The 21,845-nt window shown below is 48.2% G+C and overlaps 2 protein-coding genes across 6 annotated transcripts in view; one reads left to right on the top strand and one right to left on the bottom strand.

The window, feature by feature from the left end:
* Window positions 1-10,747, top strand: part of LOC144114515 (uncharacterized) — a 70,693-nt gene extending 59,946 nt beyond the window's left edge. The window contains exons 2-8 of one of the 2 annotated variants that reach the window (XM_077648311.1): window positions 204-369; window positions 1,006-1,097; window positions 1,671-1,740; window positions 3,436-3,511; window positions 4,193-4,546; window positions 4,672-5,137; window positions 8,734-10,747. In XM_077648311.1, coding sequence (XP_077504437.1) covers window positions 210-369; window positions 1,006-1,097; window positions 1,671-1,740; window positions 3,436-3,511; window positions 4,193-4,546; window positions 4,672-5,137; window positions 8,734-8,760 — 1,245 coding nt within the window. In that variant the 5' untranslated portion in view covers window positions 204-209 and the 3' untranslated portion in view covers window positions 8,761-10,747. The remainder of the gene's footprint in view (window positions 1-203; window positions 370-1,005; window positions 1,098-1,670; window positions 1,741-3,435; window positions 3,512-4,192; window positions 4,547-4,671; window positions 5,138-8,733) is intronic. The other variant, XM_077648312.1, reaches the window with a different exon arrangement.
* A 4,912-nt stretch (window positions 10,748-15,659) lies between these two features.
* LOC144114520 (uncharacterized) overlaps window positions 15,660-21,845 on the bottom strand; it is a 436,123-nt gene continuing 429,937 nt past the window's right edge. For all 4 annotated transcript variants that reach the window (XM_077648322.1, XM_077648321.1, XM_077648320.1 and 1 more), the window contains one exon: window positions 15,660-21,251. In XM_077648322.1, the coding sequence (XP_077504448.1) occupies window positions 20,955-21,251 (297 nt within the window). In that variant the 3' untranslated portion in view covers window positions 15,660-20,954. The remainder of the gene's footprint in view (window positions 21,252-21,845) is intronic.

Here is a 21,845-nt window from a genome sequence, read left to right on the forward strand (position 1 = left end):
TTTCACCAGTACATGCACTCTGTACATACCGTGTAGATGCTCCAGAGGTGAAATTGTATATTTTGTCATAATGGCGAATGATATCACATCTCTCTATGTCATCTTTGTGACTGCGATACTATGCTCAAATAAGAAAGCAAGGGTACCCTATGGTACCCGGCCTCTCCGTGGCGTCTCACTCTTTCTGGTCTTTCTCATTCCAGCAGCCGATGGAGCGGCACAGGAGGAGGTCGGCGGGCTACGCGTTGACGGGCCTGGTCCTGGCGAGCGTGGGCTGCGCCGTCGCCTGGGCGCGCATCTACGACCGCTGCGAACTTGCCTTGGAGCTGCACGACCGGTTCAAGTTCCCCAAGAGGGACCTCGACAAGTGTAAGCCTCCTTACAGCCACTGCTTTCCTGGCTCTATGCTCATTCATTAGTAGTCGCTTTTATTACGAGGCTCCAAATGAGTGAGTGTATCAGGTTGATGAAAGCAAGAAATTCGATCGACTTTGAACTATATCGACAGTGAACTCGCACATCAAAACGTTTTCTCTGATATACCCCCCTGTACGATTTGTTTTCCGTTTGCCCGAGTCTTTCTTTTTATTTTCATTTGTTCTCGTAGCCGAGACAGCGGCCCCTTTTACCCATGCTATGCGCTCTTGACTGTCATTTCGCCCTGCGCTCCCCTTTCGGACTTGCTTGCCACCCGAACTTGAGCTAAATTAGTGCCTTTCCTCTCTCTCGTTTCGCTGTCTATTTTTGTCCTGAAAGCGCGTTTTCTCTTTACAATTTGCTAGAATTTTTCGAAAATTACGTAGCGTGCGAAGATGTCACATCGTTCAGATAAAAAGAACAGCGTTTAATGGGTACGCGTTTTTCCAGTGGCCCATAGCTGGGTCGTATTCAGCTTAGACGTAGCTTATGGCGTTCGTCACTAGGTCCGCGCTGTGAAACACGTGCAATGCCTTCGAAAGGGGTGCAGGTCTTCCGCTTCAGCTGCTGTGCAATTTGTCTTCGCAGGGCTATGCCTCGCGTATTGGGAAAGCAGATATGACACCAGAGCATACCACAAGGGCAAATACGATGGAAGCGGTGATCATGGCATTTTTCAGGTAGGTTTTTCGGAACAGTTCAAATGCGTTCATTTCACTGCTGAATACCACTCTCTCTCTCTTTACTAAAATTTATGATTCCTCTTGACAGGTTCACTTCCATGGGGTACTCATGCACACCCGGCCACTTCTTTAACAGTATCAATCGACTGTCGAACAAACGGCCCTATACAGCGGCCCATGATGTAGTGGGGCGGCGAAACAGCCGAAAATACGCACATACGCGCGAAATGCTTGCCGTTTACGTCCTGTTTTGCCGCTCAGCTGCCGCTTGTTCGACACGCGGGTGATACTGTGTAAAGAAGTGGCTGGGTGTACACTGTCCGGCTAACCGCGCGATCACCGTGCGACGCAAGACCGTTCATGTATATATTATTGGGAACGGAAATTTAAAATTTCAGTTCTTACCCAGAAGACAAACCTATTGGCTAAGCGCTGGCGTCCAGCACAGTTGTTCGCCAGACGTCAAAGCTGCAGACGCGTGATACACAGACATTACATACTGATGTTCTGAGGCCAAGAACGGTTGTGTGGTGCGCGCGATGAATAACGACGACTGTGTTGAAATTGCAGATCAACGACAAGCACTGGTGTCAGCCGCACCAAGGACACAGTGAGAACGTCTGCCGGATGCCATGCTACTGTGAGTAAGCAACCAGTGTGACTCTATTGTGCACGGTAACATACCTCTTCAAAAGAAAGCTTAGAACCTTCTTATACAGAAGCATGTAGTGGCCTACTTTAAGAGTCCAATAACAAGGAAAAAGGCAGCACATACCATGCACTTGCGTTTGCAATTGCGATTGCATTAGCATGAATATATAAACGCTTATGGACCAAGGGAGCCTGGAAAAATTTTATATCTCCTTCCGGTTGGCGCACGCAGCCTAAATTGTCAGGCGAAATGCATTGTTTCCATTGTGCATCGCCAGGCTCTACGCCATTTCCGCGAGAAAATTTCACTTTTACAGCAACAGCTGTTAACGCCACACTTCCCGCCTACGCGGCGTCGTAACACTAAATGCGAGAACGAAAGGGGAGAGGAGACAACAGGGGCGGCACGCCACGCTGACTGGTCGGAACAATCGCCTACTGCTGGATAAGGCGGGCGTCCGGCGCGACAAGCGCACCGAGCCATGACCATGCGTGACTGTGTGCGTGACCGGGCTCCAGGCATAGCCTATACACCTCTAACCACGCGACTGGTTGCTGTGCCCAGCTCCCGATACAGTCACTGACTCTGGGACCTCCTGCATTTTGCGTTTTTTGTAATTACCTGTGAATAAATTTCGAATAAAAAAACACTAAGCAAAAGGCTGCAGAGCTTACCCGTGGAGGCATAACCGCACTAAGCATTCTACACCCACACCCAGATTTACTAATACTCCCCCCCTGACTGGTATCTTCATCACCCCAACTGTCGCTGGAATTCTCATCACCACAAGAGTCAACGTGTCTGGGGATTTTTTTTTGCATTTTTGTTTATCGTTTACGCCATTTGCGTGGTTCATAAACTTTTGACGCTTTCGAGCTTTTCACGCCTATGGCACGTGGGTACCTAAAACCGTTCTTATTTCACACGAAAGAGTACGCATTTATTCGGCTGAAGTGCCACCAGAGTAACCTAAATGCCAGGGCAGCAGAAAGTCGTTACGGTAAACGCAGCTTGTCGAAGGAAAACACTAACGTTCTTGCAGGCTGACTAAACTTTGTTTGCGATGCATGAATGATTCAGACACCTAAAAATTCGAGATTCGGTAGCAGTAGAAACGGAAAAGCAACGTAAGCGTGTTCGTGTTCACTATGACGCTTCATAAGACTTTATGAAGTTGTCGTTTCTTTTATTTTTGTCGCACCCTCGTTCAAAATATGGCGCTTTGAGACATACTAGTTAGTTTGCGTGCAATACAAACTGGCCTCTTTAGTGACTCTGTAGAAACTTGCAAAAATTTGTTGGTCTCGAGCTCTGTACAAGATAACAAAGTTTAGAAGCCGACTGCCGCGTTGGTACCTTCTATACTGCGTAGCCACTGAAAGCTGTCCTAAACAGAACAAAAGACGCTCCAAGATACCGAGCCAATTGTCCACTACTACAAGCAAGCCTTATCCGTCTGTGAATACTGCTAATCATACGAGTTTTATGCATTTAGTGCTGAGTATACCTTACTAAAACGCTTTGATTTTCATGCAGTTAATAGAGACGAGTACTTCATATGTCTTGCACCTGACGACTACATTAGACGACCAATTTATTCACTTTATTCAGAAAAATATTTAATGAGATCTCATCTAGTCAAGTGGATTACAGGTGAACATGAAGGCTTCTTTGTTTTCGCAGTGTTACGGGATGACAACCTATATGACGACATCGAATGCGTGAACAAAATCTTTCGGCGACATGGGTTCCATGCGTGGTGAGTAATGCCAAAAAATGCCTTTTATAATCCATACGTCTTACGCGTGATTTGTATTCCATTATCCCTAGCCAATTTCATAATTTGTGCTGGAAAACTGAAGCCAACTATCTAGCACCATAGTTTCCCGAAGAGAGGTCAAACGCTAACCCATGAATCAGGATGTTGCCGACTGCAGGCGGGCTTGTAGCTGTACACAGGCACATCGACAATTAAGTTACTGCCCTGGTGTGTGAACAGTGCACTCTTACGCCTGATACGTAGAGATGACGAAACACGAAGAGTTTCCACAGCGCGCTCATTTTCAGAAAGCGCCGACTCCGATGTCGCAAGCATCGGACGAAGGGCAAAACTGCCATGCGTAACCGCAGGTACTCGTGTCCAGAGGGGCACTGTAGAAAGCTAATCTGTGAAGTACTTTTTTCGTTCTCTTCGATCATCTTAAAAAGTGCTGAAATAGTTGCACGAAAGACGAACCAGCGACGTTTGCTACGTCAGCACACGTGCGGCCATTTGAACCCGTAGCCACTTAGGCACCGTGTTAAAATTGTATGCACTATTTAGAAAAGCCAATGATAACAATAGCAATAAGCCTGCACTTATCGCGGCAGGCATCGGCGTGCCACCGACATGACCCTTGCGCAGTGTTACTAGCATCTGTGTCGTCGTGCATAATCGCAGGATGATGTTCAGTCACAAGTGTTCGGGAAACACGCTCGAGTTCTTTAATGGCTGCGACTTCCGCATCCGGCGCGGCGACATGACCAACTCTCCAACGGGGCTACACATCACGATCGAGCCCCCGCCCATACTAGAGAAGCTGAGCCAGCTGAGCAAGGGCATCTACCAGGCCGGGAGTCATCCGGTGCCAACACGCCGCGCACCGGATCCATCCACCGGGCCCAGCGCGGGACCACCGCCTCCGCGCTGGGCACCAAAGATCAACGTGCCGCAGAAGCTGCGGCCTGTCGCTGTACGACCGCCCAGGCCGCAACCACCGCCCAAGAAGGAGACCAATGCACTTTTGCCGCAGAGGTATGGGACCGTCACGCACCCTCTACATGCTATCTCTCGTAAACTGTAACGGGGTCGTGTCTTGACTTGTGACTGTTGAACATATATGGGTGAATGTTTGACGGATGTCGTCTGTAAATGCGCAGGCAACCGCCCCCCATGAAGCGCGTCCCAGCACCACCTCCGCCAAAGCCACCGCGCATCGTCCCGGTCGCCGCTGCTAGACCTTCCCGGCCGCAGGGGCCGAGGTTCCCAGCGCTGGCGAGACCTTCTCTCACGCGGGCACCGCTGCCACCTAAGACAGTCGGAGGCCTGCTTGTGCCACAGGAGTCTGTGGGACACGCAGTGTTTGGCGTGCCTCCACCCTTCGCGCCCACGTTGCCGGGGGCACACCACCCACACCCACCGCCGCCACCTCATCATCTTGTGGCGGTGCCTCCTCAAGGGTTAGCAATGTTCGGCCTACGCCGAGGCCCGCCGCCGCTGCCCATTCCCATACACGTGCCTCCGCCGCCGCAGCAACAGCAAGTCGTCTTCAAGCGCACCAAGACGCGCCGGCTTCCTGGCGGTCTCCGGCTGCGGCCTTTCCTGGGCTTCGCCAGGTCGTCTAGGGTGCGTATACAGGCTGAGGCCCTCGTAACTAGCTGCTTGCGCTCGACCATATGTCACGCGAAAAATACGCGAGAGATCGACATGCGCGGCGCGAGATGTTGTCCGTAATTCTTGCCACATAACCAAAAAGTAAAATAAATGTAAACGCTGTAATGCGCCCTCGTGCAGAAAGAATAGGCGCCTGAAAATTACGGCCTAAGTGTGACAGCAGCGTATCACGCGTCTGAAGCTTATGGAACACGGAGTCACAGATAGTGGGTTACACAAGGTAGATGTATATAGAGTGGTAGCGTAGTTTGCCTAGAAGCCCATACGTTCAAAACATGCGACTGATGGTGCGGAGCCAGCGCCGTCTTCGAAGTGTGCGGACAACTAAATAATGACGTCATAATTAAAAATAAAAATGCGCCGTCATAGCAGCGTTATTTTTGGTGGGAGACATAACTCCTCGAACGTCTGGAGGTTCAGCGCTACACACGAGACAAAGACTAAGAGAAAAGACACGACGAGCGCAGACAACCGACGCTATTGTTAGTAGACCGTGCTTGCTGTGTTTTCTTCCTTCATCTTTGCCTCATGTGTCGCGTTGAATTTCAAGGTGTTAACTTATCAGCAAGCCCAGCTATTTGTCTTTATGTCCGAGAGGTACAGTTATAAGTATAGTTATAGCGCCTTGTTTGAGAGCCGTTCTTGAGCACCCGAATTTGCGAGCAATGGGCTGTGACAGAATTATACCGATTGAGTTTAGCACACATAAAAAGAGAATACTATAAATCTTTAACCAAAGTCATAATTTATTAGATGAAAACGGCAACACACACGACTCGTAAAAGTGACACAACAAGAACTTGCTGAACTAACCCATGAGAAAAGTTTAAAATTTGACGAACACAGAAGAAACAAGTTGCCTGCTGTCTATAAATGGCATAAGAGTACTGTAAATTGCGCTGCACTTTCGCAGTTAAATTAGGGCCGCCTTTTAGAGCACGTGTAGGTAGAGCAAACGTTCTAGGCAGCAATCACTTCGTATTTGCAAGAGATAGAGCTACAGATTTCTCAATTGTGAAAACAGTGCCCAACAGTCAGAGGGATATGAAGCATCTGTATATGCCGAATCACTGCCAAGTCCACGCTGATCATTGCGTTTCTTCACCACGAACTCGCTTTGATTTTCATACATTTAATAGAGACGAGATACCCTACACCTCTTATTAAAAACAGTACTTCATATGTCTAGCACCTACCAAGTGATCACTCGAAAGTCACGTCTGACACCTCCCACACAGACGTTATAAGACACATTGATAGCTGGTATAATCGCTCAGTGGCAACGGCATACCACAGTACTAAAGTGACTGTAATACCTACCGCTACAATGTGACGCCAGCTCAGCAGCTCTCACTTCGACACTTTCCTGCGGCGGACCAGTTCTTCGCCGTGCTGTGCGCTCTTCGTCTGGAACCACATCGTCTTTCCGAAGGCAGCAGTGTCAAAACCGTACGACTGGAACTGTGGCTGATATATGGCAAAAACAAGCGCGCACACGTAGCCGACCAGTGCGTAGCACGAGGGCAGAAAGTAAACAAGCATTTGAAATTAACGCGGATAAGAGGCGAGCAGCCGCATGCAACAAAGTCACGAGATGACGAGATACGCCGGCCAAAGCCGGCAGCTAGCGGCAAGGAAGCCGCAGAATAGTCAACGCGAACGGCATAAGAGCCGCTGAACGCTGCTGGGAGCATAGAGTTTCTTAATAGAGAGAAAGCAGCGCTACGCTTCGTCCACCATGGAAAGAAGCAGGAATGCCGGGAAGACGCGTTTCTTACTTGGCTTGGCTATTGTCGGGCATACAAATTAGGCAGTGGCTTAGCTCTGGTTAAGCCTGGATATACGAGCGAAAAGCTTGTAACGGCGAGTCTTGGGATTTTCCTCTCCTGACTCTCTTCTTTCCTCTTCCTCACTCGCTTGGCTGCTGCTGGCTGAAGATGCGGTCAAGACACGCTTTTCGGCTTCTTTCCGACATCGTTTAGCAAGGCGTATTTCCCGTTGTTCAGGCGTTCCGGCTGCACGTTTAACTTTGGCTTTATCATTTTTTCGCTGTTTTGCAGCCAACTCCCAAGCGAGTACTGCTGGATCGGACGAATTTAGTTTCTCAGCTTTTCTGCGTAGTCTAGCAGCAGCCGCACTCTCCTTCCCTTCCATGTCGAGTGCGCACGCCTATTCTCTGGCAAGCGCATTATATAGCCTCCTTGCGCATGCACATGACGCACATGTGCAGTAGCGCGCGGCTGCGCCGAAAGGTCAGGCGACGGAGTCTGCGATGGCTGCGGCAGCGGCTAGGAGCTACCGCCTGCGCGGCGCGTGATGTCACTCGTTTTCGCGCATGCGCATAACTCACCAGTTCGGCTCACGCGAAGCTCGGTTCTGACCGGCGTAGTGAAGCTTTTCGCTTCAAAACGGGGATTCAGCCATAAAAATACGACTCTTCTCGAACAAATCGTGCGAAAATTTTCCTACCAGCCTAACGCCGAACTTCCACTTGCCTTACATCTACTGAAGAAGTGAAAAACTCGGTATCGAATTAACTTAATCTGCGCGCAGAGGAGGGCATCGTGGCGCAGCTCCCAATTCCGACGTGCAATCCACGCTTTCGTCTGCCCAACACTAGTCAAGCCAAACACGAAACCTCGTCTTCCCGGCATTCCTGCGGTGGATGCTTTAAAAAACTCGCATAGGCGGCGGCGCCAGTTTTCCCTCTGCGTAAAATAAAGAAGCTCTATGGCTGTGAGAGAACGCAAGCTTAAATATTTTTTCCTGTAAAAAAAGCGTGATACTTTCCAATCAAATGAGCACAACTAAAACATTTTAGAAACATTATTAAAATTGTGTTTAAATGATTATAAATTAGAAATATGTAACCAATTATTTCTTTTGTGTTTGTGAGCGCACTGCATTTTGACGCTTCAGTTCGGCAGCGTTACTGATTCTTGGTTCTAGACCGCATTCGGGCTCCGCCTTCGCGGCCTATGTAAATTCACCTTGGGTTAGATGCGTCATCCCCTTAGTGCCGTGGATCGTGTAAACGCGCGCGTCTGCCTGTGAAGAAAGCGAATGTGTTAGGGGATGGCCACTGGAAGCCCGCGCGCCGCGGCGCCTGTTTACATGTTTCGACGTATGTCGTCGAAAGTTGGAAGACAGGCCGGATAGCGTGTGGAGCACACCGTGTTTATTGGCGGGCTTCGTACAGCAGACTGACTGTGGGAGAGAGAGCGCCAGAGGGCGTCACTCAAGCACGAGAGTTTGTGGTGCCCAATGGCCGCAATACACGACACACAAGAGAGGCGCCGAGAGTTGGGGAGAGGGAGTACGGCGTGCCATACTCTGATTGCCGGATTGGATCGGGATTGTGTAGCTGGGGAACGACTGTTACATGGCGATTGACGGACTGGATAAGGCCACCCGCTCGAACGGTTTGAACCCGTCAGCAGAAGCGGCTACTCCGTCGAAGGGGAACACGAATGTTAACGCAAACTCGGCCGCATCAATCGCATTGATCTTCTGTGAATTTTCTTTCTTTTTCTTTGTTTTCTCTGCAGAGTTTCAAGAACAAGGGCAAGACATGACAGCACGTGTGGCTCAGTACAACCCAGTCAAGTCCTGCTCAACGCAGCTTTTGACTCGTGCAACCCAGGGAATCACCCGATCGACAAAGTCATGCAACAAGCCCATTGAACTCTCACTTGGAGGTAGCGCACACTGCGCGCGCAGAAGACGGGCGGAGCATTTCGCTCAACAAACACTCCATCCCCAGTGACTGCGAACGCCAGCACAAGTGACATCTTGCAGCATCGATGTGTAGCGATGGGTAGCTGTACATGCCACGCATGCAGCAAGTGGTCTGATTCCACAAGGAAGCATACGATGAGCAGAGGCATTTGGGTGCGCCAGTATAGAAGCGGGGAGGCTACTCACATATCTACCATTTTTTTCAACCGAAAAGTCGCGAAACTACTCAGTACTTACCTGCCCGATACAATGCCAATAAAGGACCATGGGCATGGTGCCAGCTGCTGCGAGTTAAAAAATTTCATCTTCAGTTATGATACTCAAAAAGAAAGTTAGGTGGTAATTTAAAACCGATAACAAACTGTATAGTCGTAGAGCATGGCAATTTCCATTCTAGCAGTTTCTTTAGTACCAAGAATTTTCTAGCTTCGTCATATTCAAAGCAGCGATAGAAAGAAAATAGCGGACAAGGCGAATAGTTCCTTGCTTTTTACAGCCAGAAAACGTTGTTTACACTGGTAAGCGAAGTGCGCAAACGATGATGCGAAGCGATTGTCGGAGAAGGCCCTTCTAACACGCTGAAGCCGAGTGGTAACTTCAGTCTCTTATAACAACTAGCTCCCCACGAAATTCGGTACTGAACGAGATCCGTCGCAAATATTCACCATGGTCCATTATTACAACTGTCTGACCACCAACTAAAAACCTCAACACCTGGCATGCTGCTGGAACAAATAAGTCGTGGAATAACGGGAGTTTCTGGAATGCGCACAGCCATACAACAAGCCTGTTAGACAGTTGTTAGGTTGGGGCTGACCAAGAAGGTCGAAAAATAACAAGCTCCCGCCTACAAAACGTGTTGTACAGGAAACATGGTCAAATGAACAGGGGAAGTATCTGCTAGCCACATAATGGTGCAGCAAATATCCCTTGGCTACCACGCATTTCGAGAACGCTCATGGCTCCCCCGCAGAGCTGGGTGGATATTCTTGCACTACCCGAGCGGGAAGCGGAGGGTGGCGTTTCGTTTTCCGCACTTGCTGCGCAGGTGGTGCCATGGTTGCCTTCCAACTTCATGTCGCCATTTCATGCCTTCGCACACAGGCGGGCGCGCGACGAAGCATAACGAAGTCAATTGAAACATTCCACAAAGGTGTCGCGGTAACTGAAGCGAGGTTTTGTACTTTTCGATAGGCTGAGAGTTTATCGCGCTACGGGGCAATTGTTGAATGAACCCTTTGAAGCACCACCGGGATATCTGCTTCAATAATCAAGAAAAATAGGCACCTCACTCTTGCCTTCAATTTATTCACACTTCTGACAGAAAGTAATATCACTGATTTGACACCTGTTTGCCAAGCCAAATAATTTTACCCAACGCGAAGGCAATATTTTTGAGGAAACAGAAAACAGCAACCTTTGCACAAAACAACAAGGTGAACAGTAATCCCAAGAGGACGCGAACATTTTACGACAGGTGTCAGCCAACAATGTTCTAGTGTCGTTACCAACGTATTTGCTGCTGACACGAAATGTCTGGTGGCCAAAGGACGGCTTGAGATCCATTGTGAAATTTTGCGGACCACGCAGCTGGGCGGGTAAGTTGTTGACATTGTTGTAGCAATGACTGTACATAAGGTATACATGAGTGTGTAATTTATTTTTCATTCTTGTAACTCACTTCACAAAGGCAGAGCTGAAGTCTCACTTTTCTTTTGTCTTATGCCCCTACTTTTTCCTCGCCTTTGAGAGTGCCAACACGTCAACACGCGAGTTCCGTTTTTGTCACACTTGAAAATAAAGTACTTCTCATTCAACCCCTGATATGTCTTTTCCTCAATTCTTGCTACGTTCAAACAAAAGCTGCCTTTGCCTGTGGCGTTAACTAAAGCCTTGTCAGATGGATTAAAGCACACCAGAATTCAGTAGTCTCAACGTCAAAGTTTCGGGAAAGTCGATACAGAAATAGTTGCTCATTGAAATCAGTTCATGAGTAAAAAAATAAGATGTCTTGCTGGCCTATATATGAGAGGGAGGACAAGGGGACAGGGCTGGTCACGATACTTCATAAAAGTATCTTCGATAACGATATCTGATACCTTCAAAAATTTTATTTCCGATACCGATATAAGATACAGAACCGAAATTTCCGATACAGACACGCGACACTGAATCCGCGACACTTCGATACGTCACTGAAATCGCTCATATTAACAAATCTGGTAATGCGATTAGCTGAGTTCAGAACTTCCACGTGATTTGAGGAACCTTTGCCGCCGCGGTGGCTGAGTGGTGGCCCGAAAGACGCGGGTTCGATCCCGGCCGCGGCGGTAGAATTTCGATGGAGGCGATATTCTAGAGGCCCGTGTACTGTGCGATGTCAGTGCACGTTAAAGAACCCCAGGTGGTCGAAATTTCCGGAGCCCTTCACTACGGCGTCTCTCATAGCCTGAGTCGCTTTGGGACGTTAAACCCCCCTAAACGAAACTAAAGTGAGGAACCTTTAGCATATTCCATATAGCGCACTGTCTTTGAAAGTTTTTAAACGAATCCGACCACAGGTGGCCGCCGCGGTGGCTGAGTGGTTACGGCGCTCGGCTGCTGGCCCGAGAGACGCGGGTTCGATCCCGGCCGCGGCGGTCGAATTTCGATGGAGGCGAAATTATAGAGGCCCGTGTACTGTGCGATGTCAGTGCACGTTAAAGAACCCCAAGTGGTCGAAATTTCCTGAGCCCTTCACTACGGCGTCCCTCATAGCCTGAGTCGCTTTGGGACGTTAAACCCCCATAAACCAAACCAATCCGACCACACGAATTCGTTTAAGCTCTATTGTCAGCATAGCTGGCTTCGCAAGAACTTCAGCATTGGACTGAAGCCATGGTGACGTTGAAACGATCGCTTCCATGAAGCGCAGCAGTCTTTTTTTTTTCTCAAGTTAATGTTCTTCATGCGAACCGGTCTGTGAGCACTGACTTCATACGAACGAGCTTGAAACTTTGCTGAAGCTTTTGGTTTGTTATTGCATTATTCATCGGGAGGTCTCTGCCTTTACCTTGTGATAAAAGGTGCATGCTCCGTGCGCTTGGGATTGCCCAGCAATTAGTTCCGAGCATTGCGTTTAACAGATGTTTGGCGCTGAACATTCTGGGTTGAAAGCTAGGAGAAAAACAACAAAAATAAAATGGCTGAAAGTCTTTATTAGGCAAATCATGTATTGCTAAGCTCTTTTATACAGATGTTTCATTTACTTAACGGTTTTAAGCAACAGCATTTGTAAAAACCGCCATCCAAGCGAACCATATGGAAAAGGCGAGCATGCTGCCGTGTTATATATAATACGAAGGTGATTTTTTTTCATTGGATAACAGTGAAGCATAGCCATGTCGACTCGAGGATCCCGGAGGTATATAGTTAAGAAACTTAAGTTTCACAAGAGTCGTAGTGGTGGCTCAGTGGTTATGGTGCTCGGCTGCTACCCCGAAAAGCGCAGGTTAGATCCCTGCCGCGTCGGTCGCATTTAGGTGGAAGCGAAATGCTAGAGGCCCGTGCACCGTGCGATGTCAGTGCGCGTTGAAGAACCCCATGTGGACGAAATTATCTGGAGCCCACCCCTACGGCGACCCTCATAGCCTGAGTCGGTTTGGGACGTTAAACGCCGTAAAAACCAAACAAAATTAAGTTTCAGAAGCGCCTCTTGAGAACTACGGCTTGTTGTAGCGCTTGCTTCTCCAAACGAAAAGAGCACGTCAGCTGATGCATTTCAAGATGGCGGCACTGATGAAACCATTGACCTGCGTGTGGAGGAGTGTGATGCTGACAGAGACGACAACAAATGTTTTGTGAGCTGCTGAGCATGACGGCGAAAGTCTTTCATTTTTGTTAGCAGCCACCGTAACTTAAAGCAGGGGCGTCATTTCTTGGTCAGCCTGTCTCCTGGTCCCTTCTGTTACTGAATGTATAGAAGCGCAACAACTACGTCGTATATTTGCAAAACAACGAAGCAGGAAGGAAGCAGACTGACCCGGCCAATAGAATTGACACCGTCTCAGGCTAGTTCCCCTCCATTCCTTTTATGTTCTGTGCTACAACCTGAGCGCCCGCCGCCGCCCCAAACCTCAATCGCTCTTCGAGGTACGTGGCGGTGGTGTCCACCTACAAAAAACCGTGAGTAGCAATCCTAACCGCCAGCCATTTTTTTAGTATCGAGTATCGTTCAGTACACGATACACTAAAATGTATTTTTGATACCGATACTTTCGTTTTTGGCACGCGATACCTAATACCGATACATAAAATGTATCGAAAGACAGTATCGAAGATATATGTATCTCGATACTGCCCATTCCTGTATGGGGGTGACGAGACGAGGGAGACGTGCCGGCTGGAGAAGCATCCGACATTAGAGGGCGCGACGCCATCCTGTTCCCGAGGAGGGTGAATCTAAGTAGCCGACGCTTCAGATGTTTAGTCTGAAGTGCTGAAAATCTAATCGAAAAGAAACGTTCTTAGCTTTTTGGGGGCGAAAAATAGGCTGAACGAACGGTTCATTCTTTATCGCCGCGCTGTGAGTTGACACGACACGACGCACAAAAACACGGCGCCAGTCGCAGGCCCTGCAGAACTCAGCCGGACGACGACCCCTGAAAAGCAAAAGCTGCAAGGAGATTGTTGCTGCTAACCGTCATTTGAATTCAGGTGGCATTCGGTCCTTCAAAGCAGGGATGTATGAATTGCGGAATGGCGCTTTTTCTCTTGCGTACGCACAGCGCGGAAAACGAAGAGAGGAGACGCTGCCCTTCTTTCCCAGCGAGCTGGGAGCCAAACGGCTTCCCTATCGGCGGCGTTGCACCGCTTCACAAAATTCGGTCAGGAATGTTGACCGCCAGACCTCCGTGGTATATATACCCCACGCCAATTTCGCCGAATCGGACAATAGGTAAACAAGCCAGAATCAACAGGAGCCAGCCGGCGTTGGACAGAGTCGACTGAATGCCACCATAGCGATAGGACCTCACGTAAATATTCCTCTCTCTACTGTCGCCACGTTACACCCCCGGCCAGTCGGCCCATATACCACTGTTCCTTGCCTCGACACCTCGGTACCAATCAAGATCAACCGCAGGGAGAGATTGTGCGTGGGAGCTAGCGAATGTGGCCCGAGCCTCAGCAGAGATTCACCTACCTAGGAAGAACTTGTTTGCAAGCCCACCATGAAGCACACAATGCGCAACGACCATGGGTGGGTACCGGAACTGAAGCCGCGGAGAGGCAGCGTCATTTGCATTTCCCTGCAACTTAACGTCAGGGTACACATGTAGACATACCGAACCCTTGCAGATACACGAGTTCAGGTGGAACCGCCTGCATTGTTGTCACGTCCGCGCATTGCTGTGCCCGCTGTGCAGGCGCGGTGCGAGCGTTATCGTACTACCATTTGCGCTCCTATTTATATCGGAACGCACATGATATTCTTGAGTGGCGGTCTCAGAGCCCTCGTCGCCTTACCATCGGCCAATAAATGATGGCATTCCTTCTGGTACTTGTTTCGTCCACGCATCCAACAGGACTGAGCGCCTCTGTTCTTAGTATAATTTGTGTGGTTTTAATAGGGGGAATAACGTTCTCCCCGCTTAATCGCGGCTGAGACTATTCAAAACCGCAGGCCCCACCCCGTGATCGCGTACGCCAACCACGGCGGGCCTTGCTCTCAGGGAACAAAGGAACGACGCTCTGGCTGACACAAACAGGTATTTATTGCTACAACAACAATAGCCCCAGCTGGCAACAAAATACGCTAAGGCATCGAGGTCGTCCGACTCACCAGCAATGTTACGAGCGAATGTTCGTCCGCGCTAGGGCAGGGGATGCTCCGCGGCCGAACAGGACGAGGTGCGGGAGAACGTTCCTCCCCACGAGGCCTCGCCCCGCTGGCGGAGAGCGGAGCGCTGCGTCCCAGACCAAGAGGATGTGCTCTCTCCTGCGCGCGCGCGCAGCCATCACGCCGTCTGCGGCGTGGGCTCCCTCCTTTGTTTACAAGTTAAAGTATCTAACCGGGGAGGGTGCCTCGCGAGAAAGAAAACTAAAGGGTGATGTAGTGAGGAAAAGTCCCCACAACTTGCAACGCTGGCAAAGGTGAGAAAATCAAGAGGTGCCTCTGCCATCCTCTTGAGCAAACTACCACTCTGAAGCTGTATACAAACAACGAAACTAGAGCGAAAAGCGGCGTTGTCCGCGTGTCTACAGTTAGACATCTGAGGCACAGTGATCGCGGCAAGTCTTCAGCACACGCACAAGCGTGTCTTCAAGCTTTTGTTGCCGGACGACAAGGTAGTTTTTATAGCAATTTTGAAGGGACCTTGCAAGTAAACAGCGAGTGCAAAATAGGACGCACAGTGTGGTAACACCGCTGTCTGTACTTAGTGTTCTGGCCACGAACACACACCACACACCAGGGGCTTCTTGTGCTCCTAGACATCTGGCCAACACCGCAGTATTACAATTGGCCCACCTATGATTCGTGGTGGCAATGCAAAATAAACATTTGTTCCAGGAACTGCTAAAATCTTCTGCTTGGCAGGAACCCCGTTTCCGCTGTGGCAGGAAGTAGCGCGGCAAGCTAACGGATGGCTGAACCCTGCTGTCACCCGAGAACGCACAGTGGTCCTGGCCACAACAACGGGGCGTTGAACATGGCGTCAGCAGGGGCAGACACCAGACACACTAAGAAAATTGCAGATGAAAAACGGCAGATATATCTTTATTTACAACGTTATTTGAAAGAAGGGAAAAAGGCTCTATACATCACTCATCACACTATATAGTTTGTAGAAGCAACAGAAATCACCTTTTTACCAAAAGCAAACAACAATGAGAAAATTTTTTTTTTCAGGAAGTTACATAGCAGATATACACATACACACACAATGAAAACTCTGGGCGCACTAGAGATCTCGTCGTCATCAGCATTCTGTAGGGTTCGTGTTTGACTACTGCGAAGTGTAAGTGAAACCTGAAAAAAAAAACATTGCACTATTGCGTGGCAAATCAAAGTACACGAGTTAAAACAAAGTTGGTACGAAGATTACTGTTAGCGCAGAGGTTGGTGCCACAATCGCCTTCTGGGACGACGGAAGACAGCACAAAAGACGAGTTATATGCGAGAATCTTCTAGTCGATCACAGCACGTAAGTGCAACAATTCGTAATGTCCGTGCGCTATTGGTACTCATGGTGAAGTAATTAAAAAAACTCAAAAGCGACAAAAAATAAAAATCAACAAACAACATCAATCACAATTGAATTGCACCAAACAGGTAACATAGGCCCCCAGCCAGCTCGGTGATATCAGCCGACAACACGGCAAAGGACCAAAAGTAGCTCTGGAACATTGCAACAGCCTGTTTAACTCAACCACGCCTTGTCCGCACTCGCACAATATGGGAGCGCCGTCCGACTATTTTAGCAAGGGATACAGACGGAAACATGAGCTGAGGTACAGGGTGCACTTATGCAGGTCTTAAAAAAAAAGATTAGCCAGCATCAACAACACAAGTTACAAGCACGAACTGCTATTGTTACATGCTCTAGAAAGCATTACTGAAAGGCTGACTAAATCCTTTTTTTGGACCACTCTTGGTCTCTTGGGTCTACGACCAGACTGCGGAAACATCATAATCAAATTCACTACAGGAACAATTGTGGATTTCAGCAACGATATAAAAAGAACACTGTAACAGACCATGGGAGGTGTACCAGTCCATCATTAAGCTTGACTGCATCTTTTGCGTCGTTATATACTTGGATTTCCCACTCCTACAAACAGTGCGTTTTTAGCGACGAAATTTTTTTTTGTTGCACCCATGCGAGGGAAATTACATATTAAACGTCAAAGTTAACAGAAACAAAAAATGAGGGAAAAGGGGGGGGGGAAGGGGGGTTCGCTATGGGAGAATCAAAGTAAGCGTAAAAATGGTACAACATTTTTAATATCTTTGGAAGCAACTGTCAAAAACCCTGGGAAATTGGCGACGCAGTTCTAAAGCGCAAAACACAGCTAAGAAATGTGACGTTTCATAAAGTGCACAGCTGACTGATTTATTTTTATTTGATGACACATTATTTTCGTGTTCCCTTCACGCACATGGCAGCAGCCAGTGCTATGACGGCTGCAGAATATCTGCAAGCGTTTCAGAACAGAAATATCCAAACTGAAGGATGAACTCGCAACCGCACTGAAGCAAAGCCTACAGCCACACTTCAGCCGTCATACTGACACTTCAACCATAGTTCTTTCATCGCTTTCTGTCACTTGACAGTTTTCGCACATCGCTGTGAAAATATGGGCAAAGAGTGAACATTACTAAGAGTCCTGGATAAAACTTGCAGATGTCATCCTCACGTACCGACGAGATGCTGAACAGTGCGGAGAAAAGGTCGCTTCAGTGAAAGGTGTTGCTGAATTGTAAATTTTGAGGTTTAACATCCCGGAGCAGTACATGGACTATGAGGAACGCCGTAGTCGAGGGCTCAGATTAATTTAGACTACATGGAGTTCTTTAACGTTCGTTGACATCGCTTAGCACATGAGCGTTTTTTCGCCTTTCACCTCCATCGAAAACCGGCAGCCGTGGCCACGGTTGAGTTCTGGTCCTACGACTCAGTAGCAGCGAAGACCCAGGCTCCAATCCCGCCAGGCTAAAACGTCGCACGAGTTTTCGCTCCCCACAAAAATCATGAATGTAACACGCTTTCTTAATGTGAGAAGTATGGAAGACAACACATTAGCACGTGGCAGGCAGCCTCATCGGACATCTTAGGCGGTGCATTGTGGCTGCAACTTCGCAGCAAAGGGAGCGAATCGCGTCATTCTGTTGGACACCGCCACAGCAACAGCGCGTGTCTGTCCCAGTCGACCAGCCAGGAAGGGGCGCGGTATGATGAGAGAATGACGTCATTTCGGTGAGACTTTAGAGCGGTCAAAACGAATGACCGCCGGTTGCAACATGAGGCGCACACGGCACTCCGCCGTTTATGTGGCAAGACTCATTTCAATCGGGGGGACATAGCAGCTGCCTTTTGGACACGCCTGCCTGCTTGCGTTTTATGCAACCAGAGGGAACGCAACCTGGCGAAAGCGCAACACCACTTCTCTTGTCGCATTCAATTTAGGCCCCGTGACATTGCCACCGCCGCCAAACGAGGCTGCCTGACGCGCGCTCACGTGTTCACTTTAACTATGCTCACACAGTACACTTACTGCATTGCCAGACATGGAGCGATAAAAATGGACCTAAAGGTGGGAAAGATTTTGACGAACTGTTCCTACATCTCGGTGCGGGGATTTGAGCGAAATATTATTAGGAGCGCTGCCTGCGCTATAATTTGTGTTGCAGCGTCGGTGAAGGATGAGCTAAATCATAAGTTCATTTTCTAATCGTGGTCGTTGTCCTATAAAGCCTAAGGCAGCCTCGGCAAACCAAATTTTCTTGCTAGCATACATCTGCCAACATTTTCGACACAGACGTCAGAGGGTGCTCGCGCAAGTCTCACAACTAAGCTATGCTTTACGGTGCACTTAAACCGATATTCTGCAATCCTTTGATATCATGAAGTAAGTAAATTATCAAATCACCACCAAGCACACCAATCACTGGTAGGAGCATACTGCTGATGACGCAGACATTTATGCATTAGCCAAACACGTCAAAGTAGAGCACTGACATCTGAAAGAGAGCATCACTTTTTGCCACACAGCTTTATGTTGTCACACAAAAGCAAACAAAGTTAATCGAAAAAATAGTTTTCTTAATAGCAATCTGCGATTTCTTTGGCGCCTTATCTAAGGATACCGCATACCTAGGTGTCGCTGCACCCCGTGCTTGGAAACCCGAAGCCAAGCAGAAACGGAAGCGAAAGGAGACGACAGAACAGTCAATAAACGTAACTTCAGCGCGGAGCAGAGAGACGATCCCTGCATACTGTCACATTGGCTACATCATATTCATAAAATGTGGCCGATCGTCGAACTTTCCTCCGCTGCTCGCTCATGTGGCGCAGCATGTTTTCAAGTGGTCTTTCTTCAAGAAAATAAAGCATAATCACAAATCGCTTTTCACAAAACCGATATCAATAGGTTCACTAGGGCTAAGTGCTTCGGCATGCAGGGCACAAGTACATTTAAAGATCAATGGCGGCAAAAGTGGGGTATGCAGGAAGCATTAGTCAGTAGCACGCCTCGAAGACTTAGAACGCGTCTTCGAGAACGCAGCGTTTGGAGTGGCATTCCACAGCCGGCGCCTTGTCTTTAAGCATCGCGCGAGACAGAGCGGTAGGGATGGTCCCGCTCACGTTGCAGCTCAAGCTGCTGCTCTTGTGTCCGTTTCGCGAACAGTCCTGTTGCTTTTGCCAGCAATGCCTTGAGCCTCCCCCCTCTTTCCCATCGATCGACCGCTGACGTCATTCCTACAGTAAGGAGGTATATGGCCACCTTACAATGAGTGATGACAGCATTCGGTAAGCTCCTTTATCATGCGAGCATTAGGTCAAACTGTGATGCCAGACTTTCTTTTTTTTTCATTGAATGCAATTGTTATCCCAAGAATTAGAAATGAGGCATTAGTTTACAAAATAAAATGTATTACTATTACTACCCTATTCCTCTTCCCTTATTTAATGCTTGGTGGGCTTTAAAGGTATAGTAAATTATGCTGAAGATGGGTGAAAACAAAATTTTGTAATATCTGTGTTTTGTTTGATATCTGTGCTCTGTGGAAAACTGTTTATGTTTGAACTACTTGCACTGATATTCGAAAATATTTCATTCGATTAGCAACTAATTTTTAATATTCGTATTCGCTTCACAATCAAAAATTTTATACTCGCATACCTCTCCTTTCATTTTAACAGTTACGATAAGAAGAAAAAAATCTCGAGTGTCTTGTGAAACACATAATTCACATAAATCAACTAAGTCACATATGCTTTTTATTTTTTTCTTTTAAGCGAGAAACGAGGAAGGCTAGGCAAAAACTTGGATGAAACTTTTATACAGAGCGTTTCATTTTCACACAAGAGAATCACAAAAAAAAACTGCGGTTAAAAATCAAGATGCTTTAAGTCTGACGCTACGTGCGGCGTACGCTAAAAAAAAGTAAAATAAAAAAAACATTTGAAACTGCCACATCAATGCCAGCAAGATTTTTTTTAGATTTCATTGCAGCTGGGAGACGTAGAATTTTCAAGAACTCAGATGCCAGAAATTTGCGTTTGGTGCCAAAAAACGACGTAGATCTAGGCGAACTTTATATCAGATGCGTAATTTTGACCCCTCCAGTGTCGCGAGCCGTGCCGAATTCGCGAGCCCCTTTCGTTGAGGCTTGATCGCCTTTCTCCAGCAATGTACGCTAATTTACAACCCGAGTAATGATATTGCAACGAGGACGTCACCCTCCACTGCTGTTAAATGGTGGTGAAAATTAGGCCCGCGAAATGAAAGGCTCTGTGAGAACAATTACCACTCGCTCACCTCTGAGATACAAGGTCAACAGGTCAACGACTGCGATTCAAATGTGAAGTGAACAATAACGACTGAGGAGGTAACTCGAAAACGACATTCAACGCCACGTGGTAACAAAGCACATAAAAACACTCAATTATTCTTAGTACGTCACGTTCCCAGATTTAGTAGTTTAGCTGCACTCATCTTTAACATGTTCTTCCATATGCACTGGGAACTGTCGAGACTAATGGCTATATTTAAGCAAATCATTCAGCCCGTACGCGTCTTCCCTTACAACAAAGACAGTATTCACCAGCAAAACCTCTATCCTTCATCCGGAAAACCTTCCACCAGAGATGAATTTAGGTTACTGCTCCACACAATCTCAACTCCAAACGGTTCTTCGGTACTAAACAGTCATCAGAATGCTCCATCCGACAGCGTCCACTCGCGCACGCAGCGTTCACAAAGCCAAGCATTGATATCAGAGAACCACCCTCGGTCCATTCACTGGCGCCTGCACGGAGCAGCTCGCCTAGCTCTTCTCAGTGCTCTTGACGAACATGCTCTGCATGCGCGCCAGCCGAGCGCCCATCGAAGTGGCCGCCTTGGGCGCATCCAGGAGCGAGCGTCCACGGCTGCGCTGCATGAGGCCGCCGCCGGCAGGGCCGTTGGTCATCGCCGCTGCTCCTCCCGCCTCCAGGGTCCGCGCCTGACCATTGGTCTGCGCGGCCGACACCTTGCGCGGCAAGCGCGACCGTGTGTACGGAGACGGCTTGATCGTGTTGGTGTACGGACACACCTCGATCACCGGATCGTTCGTCCACAGCTTCTGCAGCATGAAGGCCACACAGAAGGTAAACTCGGAGATGTTCCACAACCACTGCCCACACCCAATGCGGCCTCTTCGCGCCTGAATAATATAAAGTCAGTTGAAAATGTTTTTTTTTCTCTAGAAATTAGAATGAAGCCTAAAACATAGCGTGTCAGGAAGCGGCACTCACAAGCTGTTTATGTTTTTACAAGATTCCGAACTCACACAGCCGCACACAATGAACATTATGCTGGGAAGGTCAAGCGAGAATTTTCAGGAATGGAAGCAGAACTCAAGTGGGCACATTTAGCACGTGATACTATGTTTTTCGCATTAGCTGGACGGTTCAGGCATCCGAACCACCTCGAACAAGTGAGTCCACCGAGGAATAGCTATTCGCGCGCATGCAGGTAGCTTCCGCGGTATGAAATATTAACATGGTTCGGCGTCTCGCCGGTAAGCGACGGATATTTTACCGACGCAATAATAACTGAAACTACTATTTGTACCATAAAGCCATACGTTCAGAAAACAAGCCAGCCTTCATGGCGTCTGGGAGCGCTCTGTTGCGGCATTTTGTAGCGCTGTTGTTTCATCTCGTTGGTAATGATG

Source organism: Amblyomma americanum, chromosome 1 (genome assembly GCF_052857255.1).
Source record: "Amblyomma americanum isolate KBUSLIRL-KWMA chromosome 1, ASM5285725v1, whole genome shotgun sequence".
Classification (NCBI taxonomy): Eukaryota; Metazoa; Arthropoda; class Arachnida; order Ixodida; family Ixodidae; genus Amblyomma; species Amblyomma americanum.